Genomic DNA, 21,616 nt, shown 5'->3' on the forward strand with positions numbered 1-21,616 from the left:
GTCTATGGGCAGTTGTTGGTAGGCTTGGGCCAAGTCTAACTTTGCAAAGACCTGCCCTTGCCCCAAAGAGTGCAACAAGTGTTGCACCACGGGAACCGGGTAAGCGCTTTTCTGTAAGGCTTTGTTTAGCGTCGCCTTGTAGTCAGCGCAAATTCTAATTGACCCGTCTGGTTTTATTGGGGTGACGATTGGCGTCTCCCACTTTGCGTGATCGACCGGTACCAAAATCCCCTGATTTATGAGCTTATCTAGCTCCTTATCAATTTTTGGTTTTAGGGCAAAAGGGACTCTCCTCGCCTTTAGCCTAATGGGAGCTACCTGGGGGTCTAAGTTGAAGGAAATAGGGGTCCCCTTGTACTTGCCCAGGCAGTCCTTGAAGACATCTTCAAACTCGTTCAAGAGTATGTCTTTCAGGTTACAGTCACTTCTGTAGATGCCAGTCACTCCCATGCCCAGTGCACGAAACCAGTCTAGTCCTAACAAACTAGGCAGAGTCCCCTCGACGATTGTGATGGGCAGGGTCTTCTTGTGAGGTCCGTACTCGACGCGGACAGAGGTGGTCCCTCGAACAGGGATTCGATTTCCCTGGTAGTCGTGGACCCGCAGCCGTTGAGTTTGCAGGTGGCGCTTCGCGACTGATGGTAGTGACTTTGCCAAGGTGTCCCAAGACATGATGGTGATTGCTGACCCGGTGTCTACTTCGAGCCGGCACCTTACCCCTTCTATTTTTGGCTTGGTGAAGATCTTCTTCTCCACTCGGGTTGAGGCGCGGCCTATGACCACAGTCGTTTGGTTTGAATTTGCGCCTTTCTTGTTTGAGCCAATCGCGGGTCGCCTTTCCGATCCCGCGCTCTGATTGGCCGATTTGAATTTTCGGCGGGAAGGTTGGGCCGCTCGACAGACTTGAGCTAGGTGCCCTTTCTTCCCACACCGCCGACATGTTGCGTCCTTAAATTTGCAACGTTGGCGCTGGTGTTGACCTCCGCAGCTTCCGCATTCGTCTCGGTCCTCTTTGTCGCGTTTCTCGGTTCGGCAGACCCCTTCCTCATCCTCACCGTCACCGTCGGATTCGGTCTGAATCTCCTCCTGGTGCACTGGAGTTGGCTTTGCGCTCGCCTTTGGTGGGAGAGGCTTTTGCAGTGTCTCTGCCGCTTGAGTGGACATTTCATGTGCTCTGGCTTCGTCCAGAGCGTTGGCCAACGTCAGGTTGCTCTTGGCTAACAGGCGTCGCCGCAAACGGATGTCTTTTACCCCTCGGATGAGTTGCTCGAGCAGCACCTCGTCTAGGTCCCGGTATCCGCAGTCCTTGGACGCTTTCCTTAGGGCGGCCATGTAGTCACCGATGGATTCGCCCTCCATCTGTCTTCGCTCTCCGAATTCAAACCGCCGCACGTATTTGGACGGCGTTGGTGCGAAATGGTTTTTCAGTAAGGTTTGCAGAGTTGGCCACGATACCGATTGTATCGGCGTTGGCTCTGCCAGGGCTTCCGCGATATCAATGACCTCCGGACCACAGTGGCTTAAGAAGTAAGCCCTTTTGCGGTTATCTGGAACTCCTTGCAGTTCGTTGGCTTCTAGAAAGCTTTCGAAACGGGTCATATACGTTCCCCATTTCTCTCTGGCTGGGTCATACGGTGCGGGCGGAGTGTAACTGGCCATCTCCGCGTTTACTGCCCTAATTTTGCTGGGTTCGGATCTATCGTGCTTCAGCTCGGTTCTGGTTCTCCTTAGCCTCGAGATCCCACCTTCGTCGCCAATGTTAAGTTCTGGAAGTAACGAGGCTGGAGACCAGGGTAGTGACAACAGCTCTTTAATATAGGGTGAACCCAGCAACAGGCTGGGGGAAAAACCTCTCCTTTTATACAGTTCTACTGGAGGCTTCGTCCAATCAGCAACGTGCTGATTTCCCGCTCAAATATTTAAAGGTACATACATGAATACATAACAGAATTGAATTTGCATCTTCGTTCTGTATTTGTTAATAAATTTGTTTCAGGAATGCAGTAGCAGACTGAAATAATTCTAATCCTTCTGAATTTATTCCCAAAAACATATGCATAGAATTCACGATTTAAGGTTGGCTGCCTATTGGGTGAAAGATGGCATGCCTGTTTTAAAGCGAAGTTGAGTATCCACCCAGCTTTGGCTGATCTTGGAAAAACAAGCTCATGCAAGGTCAGATTTGATTAGCATTTGCATGAAAGACCATCAGAAAATCCCAGAGCCATAGGCTTTACTGAAGAAAAAAAGAGATTTTCATTCATTCATTTATGGAAGAAGGCAAAGGCAAATCACTTCTGTACTACAGGTAGTCTTTGACTTAATAACAGTTCATGTAGTGACCATTGAAAGTAACAATGGTACTGGAAAAAGGGACTTATGACTTTTTTTCACACTTATGACTGTTGTAGCATCCCCATGGTCACATGACCAAAATTTGGATGCTTGGCAACTGGTTTATGTTTATGATGGTTGCAGTTACCTGGGGTCACATGATCCACCTTTTGCAACCTTCTGAAAAGCAAAGTCAATGGGGAAGCCAGATTCACTTAACAAGCATGTTACTAACTTCACAACTGCAGTGATTCACTTAACAATTGTGGCAAGAAAGGTCATAAAATGGAGCAAACTTCACTTAACAAATGTTTTGTTTAGCAACAGAAATTTTGGGCTTAATTGTAGTTGTAAGTTGAGAACTACCTGTACTGCCAAAAATGTTCTGTGAATAAGCACATGGATTCAACAGGAGACGAGTTAAAAGATTTTTTAAACTTAATTTCAAAAAAATTTCCCAATAGAAATCAACAAGTAACTACATGTAATCATGAACAGTAATACAAGAAATACGGAAACAGTATATTCTGTACTGCCTGATATTTAAACTGAACAATGAATTAATTCGGACAGAGTCATTATGTTATTTAATAGTTAGAACTTTCCATAGAATTCTAGTCATTGGTTTTCCTGGAATGAACAGTGATTGACATTTTGGAACATCACAATAATTTTTTAGCCATTTTCTAAGTATCTATGTATTTTTCACAGGACACCCAGTCTTTGGCAGCCTGCTGGCACTTGGCTGCCGTGGTACTCGTTGACTAGATCCTTCTCGGTTGCTATGATCTGACACAGGTTGATTCCCAGCTGCTGTAGAAATGGTTCTGGCTCTCCCTGGAGGAAAAGAAAGGCTAAGTTCAGATGTTTATTATGACCAACCTATCAGCTGTTAGAATTGCTGGAATATTTTGAACAATTTTGAAAGGTATCTAGGGCAGGGGTGAAATCCAGCAGGTTTTGACAGGTTCTGAAGAACCGGTACTGGAATTTTTGAGTAGTTTGGAGAACCGGTAGCAGAAATTTTGAGTAGTTCAGAGAACCAGCAAATACTACCTCTGGCAGGCTCCAGAGTGGGGTGGGAACAAAGATTTTGCAATGTTTTTCCCCCAAGAATGGAGATTTTGCAGTATCCTTCCAGTGCCACATCCACCAAGCCACACCATGCCCACCAAGCCACGCCCACAGAACCATAGTAAAAAAAATTGGATTTCACCACTGATCTAGGGATATAAATCTAACAAGCTATAAGACCATAATATATAAAACTAAAAACATGCTAAACCAGACTCTTAACTGAATTATCCAAACCACTGATTATCAGATCCGTCTTCCTGAGACTCACTGCTGAAAATAAGAAATAGCTAATATAATCAAATTTATTCTTCTTAGATCATCAATATTCTCTGCAACTGTTGAGCAACATGAAAATGAACAGAAGTTCTTTCAACCTTTTCCAAATTCTATTATTTTCTGCAGAATCACAGAGTTGGAAGAGACCACAGAAATCATTACTGTAGTCCAATCACCTACTCAGTGCAGGCTCCACTAAAGCAACTCTGACAGATGATAATTCACTCTCTCTTGAAGACCTCTAATGAATTTTTCTCCACTCATAAAATTTTCTTTTCATTCTTGAAATAAAAATGAATTATGTATTTCAGCAGTGCAACATCACACAACTGCTCTACACCCAAACTATTTTGCTAAGAGCAGCATGCAGTACAATTACACAACAGATATAGTTGATGTAAAGAAGACTCTAACTTTAATCCATTTAAATATGTTTATAATCAGAACATCTTTAGTCAAAGACTTTAAGTCTTTGTACACATTTTAATTATTAATGTGTACAAATTTTAGTTCCCTTTTGATAAATGTGCCAATTTCTCCTTGTAGATCCAACTTTAATTAATGTTTGTCCATACAAGTCACAAAACTAATATTTTGTTAAACTCAAATGTTGTTTTAGTAATGGTTTGGAGTGTTCACTGTTGCAATAGTTCATGGTTTAGACCAGTAGTGGGTTCCTCTTACCTTCACTACCGGTTTGGAACCAGAAGCTTGCATGTGGCGCTTCTGCACATGTGCAGAAGTTTCTGCACACTCTGCGCATGTGCAGAGTGTCCGTGATGACATCCGGGTAGGTGGGCAGAGCCTCCTGCTGCCACCACTATTAGTTCACCTGAACCAGGGCGAACCAGTAGAAACCCACCACTGATTTAGATTCCTCATTTCCAAAGTAAGAATTAACAGTAAAAGAAAAAAGATGGTGTTTCTTTCTGTCAGTAACATAGAGATGTTCAAAGCCCTTGGCTTTTATACTATTTAATGAATCTGTACTCAAAGCACTCTAACAAAAATGATATTCTTAAATAGTATCACAGAGCTTGTTGGCATCCAAATAGATTTGAATTATTCCATTAATTAATTTTAAGACAGATTAATATTGTTCAATGCATCTTTGTAAGTATCTGTCCTTGATGTATGTCTTATGTAGCTTTGTAACTAAGACCATAGATGGTTACCAGCACTAACACCAGGAAATGGAGGAATGTAACAGAAAACAGCAGAGTTTTACAAGCCAATTCTCGCTTCCAGCTTTGAAAGTCAGGATATGGACAGAAATAATACCTTTCTTCAGACTCTTTCTCAAATGCAGTGGTTCTCAACCTGTGGGTCGCAACCCCGTTGGGAGCCGAATGACGATTTGCCAGGGGTCGCCTAAGACCATTGGAAATATAGGAAGTATACTTGCGAGTCGAAGAATCGCACTCCAATGGTTGACTCCACAAGCCAGCTGCAGGCTCTTCAAATCGCTAGCCGAATTCGGCTTCAGGCACGATGAATTAAAAAAGAGAGAAATCTTTGCTCTGATGTCTCCCTCTCAAGCCAGCTGCAATCACTCCCAATTGCTAGCCTAATCTGGCTTCAGGCGTGATAAATTTAATAGGGGGGGAGTCTCCTCTTTAATGCCTCCATCCTCAAGGCAATCGCAAGCAGTTTAGATCGCTAGCCAATACAGCTTCAGGCGCGATAAATTCAAAAAAACAGTTTGCCGCTTTTCCCCCCTTCTGCGGCTGCTGAGGCGCGCTGAGATCGCTGCCTAAAAAAAAAATAATTTTACGGTTGGGGTCGCCACATCGTGGGGAATTCTATTAAAGGGGTCGCAGCACTATAAAGGTTGAGAACCACTGCTGTAATGGAAGTTAGCACTTTCGAGGTCACTTCTGTCATGTATGACAGGAAAATGTTCAATTTCACCAAGAATTTTAATAATCTTGAACATGCTATTTGAACCTTTTCTGTTAAATTTGTTAAAATCCAGTCTCACAAATCTAAGTCTAACAACAAGGACTGATCCTTTCCAAGCAATAATCAACATTTTGAAGAAATATTTCTTTTCAGACTTCTTCCAGATATCTCACACTTTTTATATGATCCACTAAATCAGAGAAATTACAGTAATCATTCACTGGATTCAGGCCTCTTACCACCATTCTCTTCTGGACACATATAAAATTGCCACATACCTTACCAAAAATGAATGAAGTAAAAGCTGAAGGAACTTTTCACTGTCTTCAGATGCAAACAAAACTTTCCTCAGATATAATAATCATAGCGCAAGTATTTAAATCAGTATTCTCCATGGAGTTTTTTAAAGGATAGTCCATACTGGTCTGATTCCTCAAAAAGCATTTTCTGTCCCAGATATTTATCATTTGTAGAAGCTCCCGCAATTTGCTAACTGTAGTAGTTGGTGGAACAATGACAGAACAAGATAGGGTAGAAAATGTTTCTCAGAAAAGTATAAACTAATATTTTGGGAATAAAAAGTCAACACCATATATTTATATTTAAAATATGGTATTCCACAAAATTTGTGTTGTAAAATGTGCCCCAATTGATTAAGAAAATCCCATTCAGGGATCACAAAGCCTACAAGTCAGAATTCTGAATGCCAAGGATCAACATAATATCTTAATGCAAAAAACTTTATGAAGGTTCAATGTTGATAGAAGAGACATAGTAAAAATATCTCAGAAAAATAAATCAGCCACAAAAACATCGTATCTTGCAACCTAATTTACTAGGTGAAATAGATTCTTCAACAAAACATTTAATACAATATGTATTTAAACATTTTCAAATGACTGGAGGGATTTACAGGGCCAGATAGATAAAAACATTCTGTACTTGACCTAAATGATGCAATAGCAACAGTATGATCCAAATTAGCAATGCTCAATCTGCATGCCATTTCATGTTTGGTGCTACAGATATGGGTGGTTGTAAAACTCCTTTCAGAAAACACAAGGAAATTCAGTCATAATTCTCAAGGTCGCAATGCTGAAAATATACTATATTTAGAGGCATGTACTAGTAATGTACAAACATTTTAAATTTAAAATGTTTTGAGCTAAAAGAATCCCCACCTTGGAACTGAAATTCTCAACAGCTATTTCCAACTTACCCAAAAGCATTCCAAGACTGTTCCAACCTTACCAGAAATTTGGTACTATTCTGAATTCATAAATTCAAAATAACCTGCTTTAAACTCTAAAAAGCTGTTTCAAATTTGAAATGTTATGTATATTCATAATGTACTGTATACTTCATAAAAATATAATAGGTTCCCCAACCTTTTAATTCAACCATAATAGCCAGCATTAAAAAATCACTAGAATGAAATGAGTAATATTTGCAGTGTTCAGAATGTGTAACTTAAAATAATGAATATATTTATTTGGAAGCAAATTCTACTGAAATCAAAAGTTCTTAGTCCAAGTAAGAACTCTTCAAATCTGAACGCAAGAGAATCACTTTCCTTTCTCAAGACTGCCCTAAAACCCAGTAGATAACAACCTGCAAAAGGAGAGAACAGGCAGCAAGAAAACTGGAAAGAGCCAGGGGGACCTTGAGAGAGAGGCGAGCAAGCTGCAGCAGGACTGTAGACCACAGCCTTAGGGACTCTTATTCGTGGAGGTCGAAGGACAGAGGAAAATGAGAGTGGTGCAGGGATTTTACTGGTCTTGGCAGACACAATTGGGGGCTCTAATTCAAAGAGAGACACAGAAACAAATTAGAAACACCACATAGCTATAGACACAAAAATAAACTAACGAATATATTTACATATTTTAAATGCTATTACATCAGGTAGTACTACTGTTTTTTAGGGTTTGTTATTTCACATACATGCAGTTTCTACAGTGAAAAACTATAGATCCATATACAAGAAATACGATGTTCTAAACAACTTGAAGTATTTAGGAAAAAATGGGAGCTAGCTACTCTATCTATTTGTTTCCTTTTCGAAATAATTTTAGAATGCCACAAATAAGACACTGCATGATATTAATCTTTGTAAAACATATCTGCAATGTATGTATTTCAAAGTTATCTTTAATGGTATATTATACAATAAGAGCATTATCTGTAAAGCTATACTCTACAATATATGCAATGAAGCTAGAATTTAGGCTACAGCTCAAGGAAAGGAAAGGCCCTGACTCCATTGCTGCAATCTTAGCACAGTCTAATCCATTCCAAATCTAACAGAGCCCCAGAACACTTAGTGCTAACTTGTTTACAATAAAAAACACCACATATTACAAGTATACTAGACCCTAAGTAGTACAGCAATTAAAATATCTCTATACTTTGTATGCTAATCGTACTGCTTTGTTTTGATTAAATGCAGTAGTGCAAAATAACATTCCCCCTGCAAAAAGATACTTTAATAATTATAACATGAATTAAAAATAATGCCTTCAAACTAGATCTGTTACTTCATAGATAAATTCACAATAAATTCTGTACAGTAAAGGAAATATAAATGAATTAATGAAATTCCAAAAAGCTTTGGAGCACATAATGTCTGAATGGAACTATTAGTCTTTTGTAGCAGCAACAGTTGCAATCAATTATTTTATTTTACTGGTTCTAATCAGTGGAAAAGATTCTTATACTAATACTTGCATGCATAACTTGAAAACTGTGCTTTTATATATTTGGATATAATAATCTTACATTTGAGAATCAAGTCGGATATAGAATTTAATTCAGCTTAGAAACCATTCACAAATTAGATCTACATACAGATATGAGGTTTCTCTTAGCAGGAGGCTTTACAATAATAGCTTTTATTTGATTTGTTAAATAAGGATAGAATTTAGAATACAAAAAAACATTTGTTAACTTTTTATTATTACATGATTCATATTATACTGCCTATTATTTTTAATTATTCAATATTTGCTTGCATTTATTTACTATATTTCAATGCTACCACAATCCAAAACTCTTGGTTTATATGAAGCATTTCAATATTTTTCTGAAGTTTGCAGCACTAAATAAATGTTCTTCATTTTTTTTACTCTATTGTATATTGCTTTTAATTTTTTCCCTTTTTTATCTTTTATACTTTTCTTCTTGATTCTGTTCTTCTGAAATACCTATCTACCAGAGGCAGGTTTTAGCAGGTTCTGACCAGTTCTGGAGAACCGGTAGCAGAAATTTTGAGTAGTTCGGAGAACCAGTAGTAAAAATTCTGACTGGCCCCACCCACATCTATTCTGTGCCTCCCGAGTCCCAGCTGATCGGGAGGAAATGGAGATTTTACAGTATCCTTCCCCTGCCATGCTCACCAAACCACGCCCACAGAACCGGTAGTAAAAATTTTTTGAAACCCATTACTGCTATCTACTTCTACTGAAAGAAGCAAACAAACAGAAATTGCACTTGTTCAGTGTGGCCCAAGGTCACCCAACTGGCTTTATGTCTAAGGTGGGATTAGAACTTCATGGTTCCCTGATTTGCAGCCTGATGCCTGAACCACTACACCAAACTGAGTTTAATTAATACACTACATGATTAAAAACTCTATTGAAATTATAGGTGGCAGAACTAAACTTCCATCTGTAATACAATAAACTCTCTAAGAAAGTGTTTTGTTCAAATGGAATCAGCTTAAAGTCAATGGCAGAGAGACCTAGCAAGTTTGAAGATTCCTCACAGTGGTTGGTTTCTAGTGTACTTGTATACACTTTAGGTCTTATATAGTGGGTCAATGTTATGGTTCATGAAATGTCTAATATAAAATTTTGAATGGAACACATTTGATTGTATCATAAATTATCTATGGTCAGGGATGAACATTGAGATGGATACATTTTCAAATGACAATATTCTGAGGGATGTGCATACACTAGAAAAGCAAGATATAAATTTTATATCATCAATCAATATAAAAATAATATTTTAATTAATTATTATTAAATATCAGATGAAATCCAAGGAGCATCAAAACACCTCTTTAAGCTAAATTTATGAGCAACAATAGAAACTGCAATTCAGACTATTCCTATATCAGTAAATATGGGAAATTTAAATATATTTTATTTCACTATTATAACTGTATCATTTTGGTTTTGCTGGAGAAAACCTTGGATATTTGATTTTTTTCAAAATATTTCTTTGTAAGGAAAAAATTCCTGACAGTGAGAAAAATCAATCAGTGGAATGGCTTGCTTCCAAAAGTTGTGGGTATCATCTCTGGAGGCTTTCAAAAAGAGATTGGACAATCATTTGTCCAGCATGGTATAGGCTCTCCTGCTCGAGCAGAGAGTTGGACTAGAAGACCTCCAAGGCCGGCCAACCCTATTATTTTATATGCTAACACACATAACTGATTTATGAAATGTGTTATTGTAAGATGTGACAATGTTCACTAGCTTAACTATCTTTCAAGTGTAATTTCAAAAATCCATAGATTTATTAGCAGTTGTTTCCAATTTCTGATAGCATTCCAGTTTTTCCATAATTTATCAAGACTGAATGAAACCTAATGCCCTCTTTGACCTACAATACCTCCATGTTGCACTCAACAGGTAGTCCTCAATGGAACTACAACTACATGAATGGAAGTATGACCGGGGTACCATAAGGTTTTGTCTTAGGGATATACTCTTCAACATCTTCATAAATGATCTAGATGAGAAGATATAAGGGGAACTCATCAAATTTATAGACGATACCAAGCTGGAGGGAATAGCTAATACTTTTGATGATGGACTCAAGATTCAGAAGGATCTTGGCACACTTGAACATTAAGCTCTATCCAACAAAATGCAATTCAGTGGTGAGAAAAGTAAAGTCTTACACTTAGGCAAGAAAAACCAAAAATAGGCTTCCAGTCGACGTTGCGGTAATACAGAAACAGAGGAATGAGCCTCCATTTTCCCTGTGCTGAGCTCTTCATGTTGGTGGGCTCTGGAGGGAGCCTAAGCCATCCTGAAGGAACAGTGAAGCAAAGAGGAGCACCCTGTGAGCTTGGGGAGAGTTTCAGCTTTTTTTCCCCTCTCAGCCACGGCAAGAAGAAGCAGCCTAAAGATGGCCGTTGCAAAACTGGGACAACCAGAGAATAACAGCTAAGACTGGTGCAGGAGAGAAGAAGGTGAGCCATGGTGGAACTGGGGGAGAGGATTTTCCTTTTGCCTTAAATTGAATCCCAAGAAATAATTTAGAACTGTTTGCCCAGAATTGAGTGTTAAAGTGGCACCTAAGCATTTTGGGACTTTTGTGTGTGTGTGTGTGTGGGGGGGGGGAATACCTAACCGGAAATGAAAGCTCTAGGAGAATAAACAGCAGACTATGAGATAAACAGACTCTTAAACTGGAAAGAAGCACTACTAGGAAGGTATTTCTTTTTTTTTTTTTATTCAAAAAGTTTTACAAAATGTTTTTTCCCCTTTCCCCCCTCCTCTCCCCTCCCTTCACAACCCCCCTCCCCCCCCGACTTCCCGGAACGGGCACAAGGTATAGTTAAAAATAAAACAAACACATGCTAAAAAATTTTCATCCCAACTTAATTATACCCCTACAATCATCAATTCCTAACTTCCCCCAAAAACAATCAAGAATAATACATCATAATCATTCAAAAACAGTCTGATAACTCTTAATCTGATATCTACGTTGAATATAGTCAATCCATTTTTTCCATTCCTTTAAGTATCTTTCTTGCGTATTGTCTTTCAAAAAGGCTGATATCTTCGCCATCTCAGCCAAATTGGCAACCTTCAATATCCATTCTTCTATTGTAGATACTTCTTTTTTCTTCCAGTATTGTCCTATTAGTAATCTTGCTGCTGTTATTAGATTTAAAATCAATTTAGTCTCAATTACTGTACAATCCGTAATAATTCCCAACAAGAAAAATTGCGGCAGGAACTTTATCTTCTTTTTCAAAACATTTTGTAAAATCCACCAAATTTTTATCCAAAAGGCCTTTATGTCCTTACAAGTCCACCAAATGTGAAAATATGTAGCGTCATCACAATTACATCTCCAACATTTTGCTTGCATATCTGGATACATACACGATAATTTTTTAGGATCTAGATGCCATCTATAAAACATTTTATAAAAATTTTCCCTCAGATTCTGTGCCTGCGTGAATTTAACATTTCTAACCCAAATTTTTCCCCAAGTTTCCAATAATATTGGCTCCTGAAAATTTTGTGCCCACTTTATCATACAGTCCTTTACCAAGTCCCTTTCAGAATCTATTTCAAGTAACACATTATACAATCTCTTTATATGCTCCTGAGACTGATTTCTAATTTGCTTTACCAAATTTCCCTCGTTCTGCTCTATACCAATTTTCTGATCCCCTTCCATCTAGCACGTAGTTGCTCATATTGAAACCAAGTATAATTTTTCCCTTCCTCTCTTAATACTTGCAGAGATTTTAACTGCAAATTACCTCTTTCAGTATACAAAAGATCTTTATATGTAATCATTTCCTGATTCTGTTCTATATTTATATTTTCTATTGTATGTCTAGGACTTGCCCATATAGGAACCTTATAATTTAGTTTATAAGAGTATTTTTCCAAACACAGAAGGGCATTTCTTAGCACATGATTTTTAAAGGCATTATCCACTTTCTTGTCATAAATTAAATATGCATGCCATCCATATAGCAAATCATAACCTTCTATATTCAAAATTCTGTCCTCTGTTAAATTAAACCAATCACTTATTGCAGAGAGAGCAGCTGCTTCATAATATAATTTAAAATTAGGCATTTTAAACCTCCCTTTCCCGAGAATCTTGAATTATTTTCATTTTAACCCTAGCTTTTTTATCTTCCCATATGAATTTGTTAATTCCCTTCTGCCATTCCTCAAGATTCTTATCTTTCTTAATTATTGGTATCATCTGAAAGAGGAATAAAAATCTAGGTAAAACATTCATTTTAATAGCAGCAATTCTCCCCAGCAAAGATAATTGCAATTTTTTCCAAACAATCAACTCCTTCTGAACTTTTTGCCATAAAACCTCATAGTTATTCTTATACAATTTCACATTTGATGATGTAATATAAACCCCTAAGTACTTAACCTTCTTTACAATTTCAAATCCTGTTATTTCCTCTAGTTTTTCTTTCTGTTGTCTGGCCATATTTTTTATTATCACTTTTGTCCTTTTCTGATTTACCTTAAACCCTGAAACATTCCCATATTGATCAATTATTTCCAACAAAGATTTATTAGAATTTATAGGGTTTGTTAAAGTAATCACCAAATCATCTGCAAAAGCTCTTAGTTTATATTCATATTGTCTAACTCTAATTCCCTCTATCTCCTTTACTTCTCGTATTTTATCCAATAATGGTTCTAGAGTTAAAATAAACAATAATGGTGATAAAGGACATCCCTGTCTTGTTCCTTTCGCAATCTTAAAAGGTTCTGTTAAGCTACCATTGATTATAATCTGTGCTGTTTGCTCTCCATAAATTGCCCTAATTATTCTTAAAAACCATCTCCAAATTGCATCTTTTCTATTAATTTAAATAAAAATCCCAATGCAATCGATCAAAAGCTTTCTCTGCATCGAGAAAATAAATGCTGCTGGAATAAAATTTTTCTTTTCTAAGTACTCCAGTAAATTAACAATCTGCCTAACATTATTCCTCATCTGTCTCCCTTTTATAAATCCAGATTGATCATTATGAATTCTTCGCTGCAGAATCAACATTAATCTATTAGCTATTATTTTAACAAAAATCTTATAATCATTATTTAAAAGTGAGATTGGCCTATAGTTCCCAGGTTTAGAACAATCCTGTTCCTCTTTTGGTATCAATGAAATAAAAGAGGTTCTCCATGAGGGGAATTCTCCTAGTTGTATCTGATTAAATAATTCCTTAAGTGGACCTAACATCTCATCCTGTAAATTCCTATAATAACTAACTGTGAGCCCATCCGTACCAGGAGATTTCCCCATTTTTAATTGTTTAATTACCAAAATAATTTCTTAAATTTTTAACCTTATATTCCTTCAAATAATTATCAATATCCCTATTCAATATATTATCTTTAAGATATAAATTTGTATAATATTCTAAAAAAGCTTTTTTAATTTCATCCTGTTGATATCTCTCTTTGCCTTTGTATTCTATTTTTTCTATAGTACGTTGTTTTTGTCTTTTCCTTAAAGTATATGCTAACCACCTACCAGGTCTATTTGCGTTACAAAAAGTATTATGTTTGGCATATTGTATATTTGTTGCCACCTGATCAGCCATTATCATATTAAATTGATTCTGTAGTAGCTTTATTGCATCTTTAAGTTTTTGATCATGTGGATTATGTATTAATAATTGTTTCTTATAAATTTCCTCTTCTAGATACCTACGCTGTCTTTGTTGCTTATTTCTCTGTCTATTATTAAGATATATTAATACACCTCTCATAAAAGCTTTACTGGCGTCCCAAACCATTTCTATCGATGTTTCATTATTCAAATTATAATCAAAAAATTCTTTCATCTGCTTTTTACATTGATTTACATTATCCTGATATCTAAACAAATTTTCATTTAATCTCCAAGTTCTTCTACCCTCTTTTCCATATTGCAATTCCATCCAAACAGGACTATGATCAGACAAACATCTTGGAAATATCTTAGTTTTCTTCACCCTAAAAAGCAAATCATTAGAAATTAAAATAAAATCAATACGTGAGAAGGATTGATGCCTATCAGAGAAAAAAGTATAGTCTCTTTCCTCCAAATTCGCAGTCTCCATACATCTCTTAACTCAAAATCTTCTATCATATCAAAAAGGATTTAGGCAGCTTTGCATGTGCAGGTATCTTCTTGGAAGAAATTCTCTTGTCCTTTCGTGTATCTATTACTCCATTCCAATCTCCCAATATAATGCACGATTTATAATCCCATAGAATCAACTTATCATATAACATTCTATAAAATTTTTCTTGTTGCTGATTGGGTGCATATATACCAAACAAGAGAGTCCTTTTTGTTTCTATTGTAAGTTCAATAGCAATATATCTTCCGTGAATATCTGCCTCTATTAACTTGGCTGGTATATCTTTTCTCAAATAAACCACTATGCCATGTTTTTTCTCCAAAGCTGAAGCAACAAAATGTTTACCTAACTTTGAGTTTATTAGGTACTTTTGATCTGATAATTTAATATGCTTTCTTGTAAGCAAATAACATCATTTTAAATTGTTTCAAATAATGAAATATTTTCTTCTCTTCTGAGCTGAATTCAAACCATTGACATTCCAAGTCAAGATTTTATTTGCCATTACTGGCCTGCTGAAGCTTTTGAGCAATCAACTGAAGATCGTCCTCCCGTATCTTCGGCCGTGCTCCTCCCACTGCTTCTGTAGCAGAATCCTGAACTTTACTTTGAGTTTGTTGCTCCTTTTCTTTACGCTAAGGGCTCCCCTCGTCAGTCTTTGTTCTTGTGGTTGTTCCTCTGATGGTAACATCACTGGAATCACCTCAGCTTCCACACCCATTTGAGTCTCTTGAATTCTTTTTTCTATTATTTCTATTTCAAGTTTCAGCACTGTAGAAAGAAAATCTTTGGCCTTAAGCACTGTGTCAATACGATATCTCCTTCCTTGATAATACACTGTCAAACCAACTGGAACCTCCCATCTAAATTGAATCTGGTATTTCTTAAGTTCTTGTGTAAAAAATGTAAAGTCCTTTCTATCCCTTAACATCTTGGGAGGAATCTCTTTCAAAACCTTCAACTCCTGTTCTCCTATTTTCAAGTTTTTCTGAAAAGCAACTTGCAAAATTTGATTCCTCACTGTTCTTTTCAAAAAATAAACCACAATGTCTCTAGGAAGTTTCTTTTGCCTAGCAATCCAAGAATTAACTCTATAAATTTTGTCAATTTGATAAGCAACCTCTTGTGGATCAAGTTCAATAAATTCAGCCAGAGCTTCTGATAAAATTTTTTTTAAATCTTCCCCTTTCTCCTCATTCAAACCCCTAATTCTCAGAGCTCCTTCCATCATTCTATACTGCATCACCACCACTTGATCTTCATTTTTATCCAATTTGATTTGCATTCCCCCCATTCTATTTTCTATTTGTTGATTTGACTGAACAATTTCTTGCACCTCCTCCTCCACCACCTCCAGTCTTTTTGCCAAACCTTGAAAAGCCATCAAGATATCTTCTCTTATTTTTTTATTATTCTCTTTTATTTCTTCTCTTATTTTCTCATTATTATCCATAATCTCCTTAAACCTTTCTTCAGACACTTTCCCTTGCTCTTTAATCAGATCTTCTAAAGCTGGTTCAGAACCCCTTCTACCCCCAGTCTTAGGTGGTTTAGTAGCCATTTCAGTTTTTAAAATTCACAAAATATAAGTCTAGAAACTTCTTTCCCCTTTAAGTATAGGAGAGCTCACTTCACTTCATTAAAATCCACACATAACATTTCTTATCTTCTTAGTTACACAGGCTGTTTGAAATTCCATTCGTCACTTTCACTCCCTTTCAGGCGCCATCTTTAAGAGTCAATTAAAACAAAGAAAAAAAAGTTTCTCTTTTTTAAAAGGTAGAAGTCAGGAGATCAAAAATACTTGCAATCCAGTAATTGTTCGCTCGCACTCATTCCGTCTGCTTAAAGAGATCCATAAAGATAAGACAATTAGCAGAGATGGACACTTTCTTCTTTTCCTGCTTTTGCAGGCACACACTGAAGTCGGAGCATGGCAGGAATATTTATGGGACCGTCGACCCTTCAGGACTCTGCTTAATTAAAAACAAAGCCCCTGGGGAGGTCTACCAACACTTCCCTGCAGCTCTTATCTTTTCCCTTTCATCCAGGGAAAGAGATTAAAGCCGGCTTTTCCTGGCTTTTACGATGTTCAGTACGGAGCCCCGTAATTAGGAGCTCAGCGAAGAGGTGGCGCCACCGGAAGCCCGGAAGGTATTTCTTAAACATTGAAATTATCTATGTATAAAACTTACTCTGCTTTTTTATTTGCTGTATAACTCAAATGACAATGGACTAGTAACTAGTAAACTGAAATTTAAAGGGAGAGTGCCACCTCCTGACGAAAGAGGAAACTACAAGGAAGTGTTTTAATTAAAAAGACACTTGAACACCATATTAGAGGATAGAATTTGCAAAGAGGATGTAAAGGGTTTTTTGATAACCTCTGGGACTATTCGAATGGAACTAAGTGTTAACATATGAGATATAAAGAATTGGGGCTAGTGTACTCCTTGAAGTTTAAAGACCAGATAAATAATTCTTGGACTGTTGAATAACAATCAACTTTAAAAAAAAAAATATAAGATACTGAAGAAGGAGAGATGAGTGGAATTTTCCAGGAGATGGATCTGCTTTTTCAAAATATAAAAGACATTATGGACAAAGGATTTAAGGATATCGGAAAAAATGGAAAACACTATACAAAGGATGATGACTACAGACCAAGATGCCCAGGAAAAGAGGAGTCAAAAGAAGAAATAAAGAATGAAGAAGACAAAGAGGAGATTATAATGAAAATAATAATGACTGATGAATTAAACCAGGGGGAAAACATTAAGGGAGTTGGAAGATATGCTTGAAAGGGAGGCAGGGCCTCGTAAAAACTTTAGAAAATAGGCAATGGAAGAGGGTAGAGGTGGGAGAAATACCTAGACTGGACATCCAAGAAATAGATATAGATGGAGACTTAAGAGAAGAATGGGGGAGGCAAGTTAAAAGAAAAGGCATAGCAATTGAAGTATCAAAGTGGGCAAGAGACAATGGGTAGATTCTTTCTTTTTTTTATTTATTGTCGTTTTTGACTTGTTTTTCCTTTTCCCCTTCTTTCTTTTAAAGCATAGCAATTAAAGTATAAGGAAACAAGAGATGATGCATGGATGATTCCTTTTCTCAGTTGCTGTTTTGAATTGTCCTTTCTTCCCTCCCTCTCTTTCTCTCTTCTTTTCCCTTTAAGTATAGGAGAGCTCACTTCACTTCATTAAAATCCACACATAACATTTCTTATCTTCTTAGTTACACAGGCTGTTTTGAAATTCCATTCGTACTTTCACTCCTTTCAGGCGCCATCTTTAAGAGTCAATTAAAACAAAGAAAAAAAAAGTTTCTCTTTTTTAAAAGGTAGAAGTCAGGAGATCAAAAATACTTGCAATCCAGTAATTGTTCGCTCGCACTCATTCCGTCTGCTTAAAGAGATCCATAAAGATAAGACAATTAGCAGAGATGGACACTTTCTTCTTTTCCTGCTTTTGCAGGCACACACTGAAGTCGGAGCATGGCAGGAATATTTATGGGACCGTCGACCCTTCAGGACTCTGCTTAATTAAAAACAAAGCCCCTGGGGAGGTCTACCAACACTTCCCTGCAGCTCTTATCTTTTCCCTTTCATCCAGGGAAAGAGATTAAAGCCGGCTTTTCCTGGCTTTTACGATGTTCAGTACGGAGCCCCGTAATTAGGAGCTCAGCGAAGAGGTGGCGCCACCGGAAGCCCGGAAGGTATTTCTTAAACATTGAAATTATCTATGTATAAAACTTACTCTGCTTTTTTATTTGCTGTATAACTCAAATGACAATGGACTAGTAACTAGTAAACTGAAATTTAAAGGGAGAGTGCCACCTCCTGACGAAAGAGGAAACTACAAGGAAGTGTTTTAATTAAAAAGACACTTGAACACCATATTAGAGGATAGAATTTGCAAAGAGGATGTAAAGGGTTTTTTGATAACCTCTGGGACTATTCGAATGGAACTAAGTGTTAACATATGAGATATAAAGAATTGGGGCTAGTGTACTCCTTGAAGTTTAAAGACCAGATAAATAATTCTTGGACTGTTGAATAACAATCAACTTTAAAAAAAAAAATATAAGATACTGAAGAAGGAGAGATGAGTGGAATTTTCCAGGAGATGGATCTGCTTTTTCAAAATATAAAAGACATTATGGACAAAGGATTTAAGGATATCGGAAAAAATGGAAAACACTATACAAAGGATGATGACTACAGACCAAGATGCCCAGGAAAAGAGGAGTCAAAAGAAGAAATAAAGAATGAAGAAGACAAAGAGGAGATTATAATGAAAATAATAATGACTGATGAATTAAACCAGGGGGAAAACATTAAGGGAGTTGGAAGATATGCTTGAAAGGGAGGCAGGGGCCTCGGTAAAAACTTTAGAAAATAGGCAATGGAAGAGGGTAGAGGTGGGAGAAATACCTAGACTGGACATCCAAGAAATAGATATAGATGGAGACTTAAGAGAAGAATGGGGGAGGCAAGTTAAAAGAAAAGGCATAGCAATTGAAGTATCAAAGTGGGCAAGAGACAATGGGTAGATTCTTTCTTTTTTTTATTTATTGTCGTTTTTGACTTGTTTTTCCTTTTCCCCTTCTTTCTTTTAAAGCATAGCAATTAAAGTATAAGGAAACAAGAGATGATGCATGGATGATTCCTTTTCTCAGTTGCTGTTTTGAATTGTCCTTTCTTCCCTCCCTCTCTTTCTCTCTTCTTTTTTCCCCTCTTTTTGTAGGCAGCTGACATGGTTAAAAGTTAGACAGGAGAGAAAGTTTTTTTAATATAGGGTGATATGATTAAAAGCTAGAATAAGTGATAGAAATAAAGGGAAATTAATGTATTGTATTTTCATTTGATAAAATGAAATTAATGAGAAATAGGTGGAATAATTGAATAATGATAGACTGTAACCTAATATATATGCGTATTGTTATGGGAACTACAGAAGTCTATTGAATGTTGTCAAAATATTCATGACTGGGAAGACATGGTAATAAGGTCAGCCAATGAATAGGGATAGCAACTAAATCAGCCAATTGGGAGCTGAGACAGATTGAAGCCAGGGCGTGTATTAATCTGCAGCTTCCAATTCTGTAAAGAGAAACTGAAACCAACCAGTGTGTGTGTTAAGCTCTGCTGTACTCTGTGCGTGAACATGTCTGCTGGTCTGAGCTGAAGAACTACTGTTGGTATTGTAAATATACTTTATGTGTTATTATGAATATAAAGAAGTTAATGATCCAGTTATCTGTGTGTGCTTCTGGATTTGATTTTTGCAAGAAACTCTGACAGGTTATGGGCCCAGAGCACACAGAAGACTGAATTGTAATTAAGCTGAAAAACTGCCTGTGTTTAAAAAGAGAAAAAAGGCAGATAAAAGGTTTTTGCAGGATGGCTATTGAATTTAAGGAAAGCTCTCTGCCTCGTTTGGGACAGAAGAACTATATTATTTGGGCTGCAAAGATGGAAAACAGAAAGCCCAACAACGGATGTGTTTTATTTGTGATGAAACAACACATCTAAAGAAAGACTGTTTGCAAAGGACAAACCATTTGCAAGGAAGAAATTATTTCCAAGACAAGAACTATTTGCAAGGATTGCAAGATGAACAGATTGCTGTTGCAAGAGTTGTTGCAATAGCAGAGACAAATGGTTGACTGACAGTGGGGCAAGCCAAACAATTGTTAACAATTCTAAATTGTTTTACAGGTTGGATTCAGTTGCTGGAAATGCAGTAGCATTGGCAAATAGCCAGAAGGCTAAAGTCATTGGAAGAGGCACTGTGCAAATTCCATATTTCGAAACAAGGTTTAATGATATATTATGTGTGCCTGAAATGGAGTATAATTTGCTGAGTGTCTCTAGTTTAGACAAGCAAGGATTTGGGACCACATTTGCAAATGGGAGGTGTCTCATAAGGAGAAATGGGAATGTATATGCACAGGGCATAAAAGAGGATAATATTTATGTGTTGCAGGGACAAAAGGTTCAATGTGTACAAACATTTGGAAATGTACCACATCATGTGTTCATCTCTTGCACAGGAAGCTTGGTCATGCCAGCTTCAGAGTTTTACAAAGGATGGACCAGTTTGCAGAAGGATTAAAGGGATGTAAGGAATATTTGGATTGTACGGTATGCAAATCATCAAAGTCCAAGGCATTCCCAGTAAGCAAGTATAGCACAAGGCAGACAACAAGAGCTCTAGAGCTGGTACATGCAGATTTGGTTGGGCCAATGCAAGCCAGTTTGGGAGGAGCAAAGTATGCGCTGGTTATTGTAGATGACTACAGCAGGTTTGAGTTCTGCTATTTACTGAAGAGTAAAATAGAGGTGCTACAGAAATTTAAGCAATGGGTAAGCTTTGTGGAAAGAAGGTATAAACAGCAGGTATGTCAGTTGCAGACTGACAAAGGTTCAGAATTCATGACAAGAAGTTTTCAATAATGGCTGGGACAATAAGGAATAAAGCACAGATTCACAAATCCGTACACAGCAGCTGAGAATGGTGTTGTTGAGAGGCAGAATGGAGTCTTGCAGACAATGAAGGACTCACTGCTGGAGGATTCTGGTCTGAGCAGGTCATAATGGGGTGAAGCCATGTTGACTGCTAACTATTTAATTAATAGGCTGTGGAGTTCCTCCATAAATGATATTCCATATGCAGTGCTATATGGGAGAAAACCATCTCTGGCACATTTAAGAGTTTTTGGAAGTAATGCATGGGTGCATATTCCAAAGGCAGTTAGAAGAAAGGGACAACCAAAGGATAAAAAGCTCAGGTTTATGGGCTATGAGCCAGGTTCAAAAAGCTATTGTTTTAATGACGGGAGCAAAAAAATAGTGATTTCCAGGTTGGCTTTTTTTTGCAGAGCAAAATTGGAACAGAATTGATGCAAATTTTTGGAATGATTCACTTAGTGATGGTGATCCATTTAGTGATGGTAACTCACTTAGTGACAATAACTCACTTAGTGATGTCAGCATTCAGGGAGGAGAAACTGAAAAAGATATGAAGCAAGAAAGGGTTGAAACACAGGAACAGTCAATGCCATGCAGATCAGAGCAATGGAACAAGGGGATTCCACCTGACAAGTATTCTGCTAGTAAAGTTAAAATGTGTAATGTCTGGTCTGAGCCAAGAAACTATA

General features: G+C 37.2%; 1 protein-coding gene across 2 annotated transcripts in view; it reads right to left on the minus strand.

Moving 5' to 3' along the window:
- Positions 1–1,794: 1,794 nt before the first annotated feature.
- LOC131194642 (mitotic-spindle organizing protein 2A-like) overlaps positions 1,795–21,616 on the minus strand; it is a 62,089-nt gene continuing 42,267 nt past the window's right edge. The window contains exons 3-4 of one of the 2 annotated variants that reach the window (XM_058175864.1): positions 7,252–7,389; positions 1,795–3,171 (exon numbers count right to left, since the gene is read on the minus strand). In XM_058175864.1, the coding sequence (XP_058031847.1) occupies positions 3,029–3,171; positions 7,252–7,389 (281 nt within the window). In that variant the 3' untranslated portion in view covers positions 1,795–3,028. Of the gene's footprint in view, positions 3,172–7,200; positions 7,390–21,616 lie in introns of both variants that reach the window. The other variant, XM_058175863.1, reaches the window with a different exon arrangement.

The sequence above is a fragment of the Ahaetulla prasina genome, chromosome 3 (genome assembly GCF_028640845.1).
Source record: "Ahaetulla prasina isolate Xishuangbanna chromosome 3, ASM2864084v1, whole genome shotgun sequence".
Classification (NCBI taxonomy): Eukaryota; Metazoa; Chordata; class Lepidosauria; order Squamata; family Colubridae; genus Ahaetulla; species Ahaetulla prasina.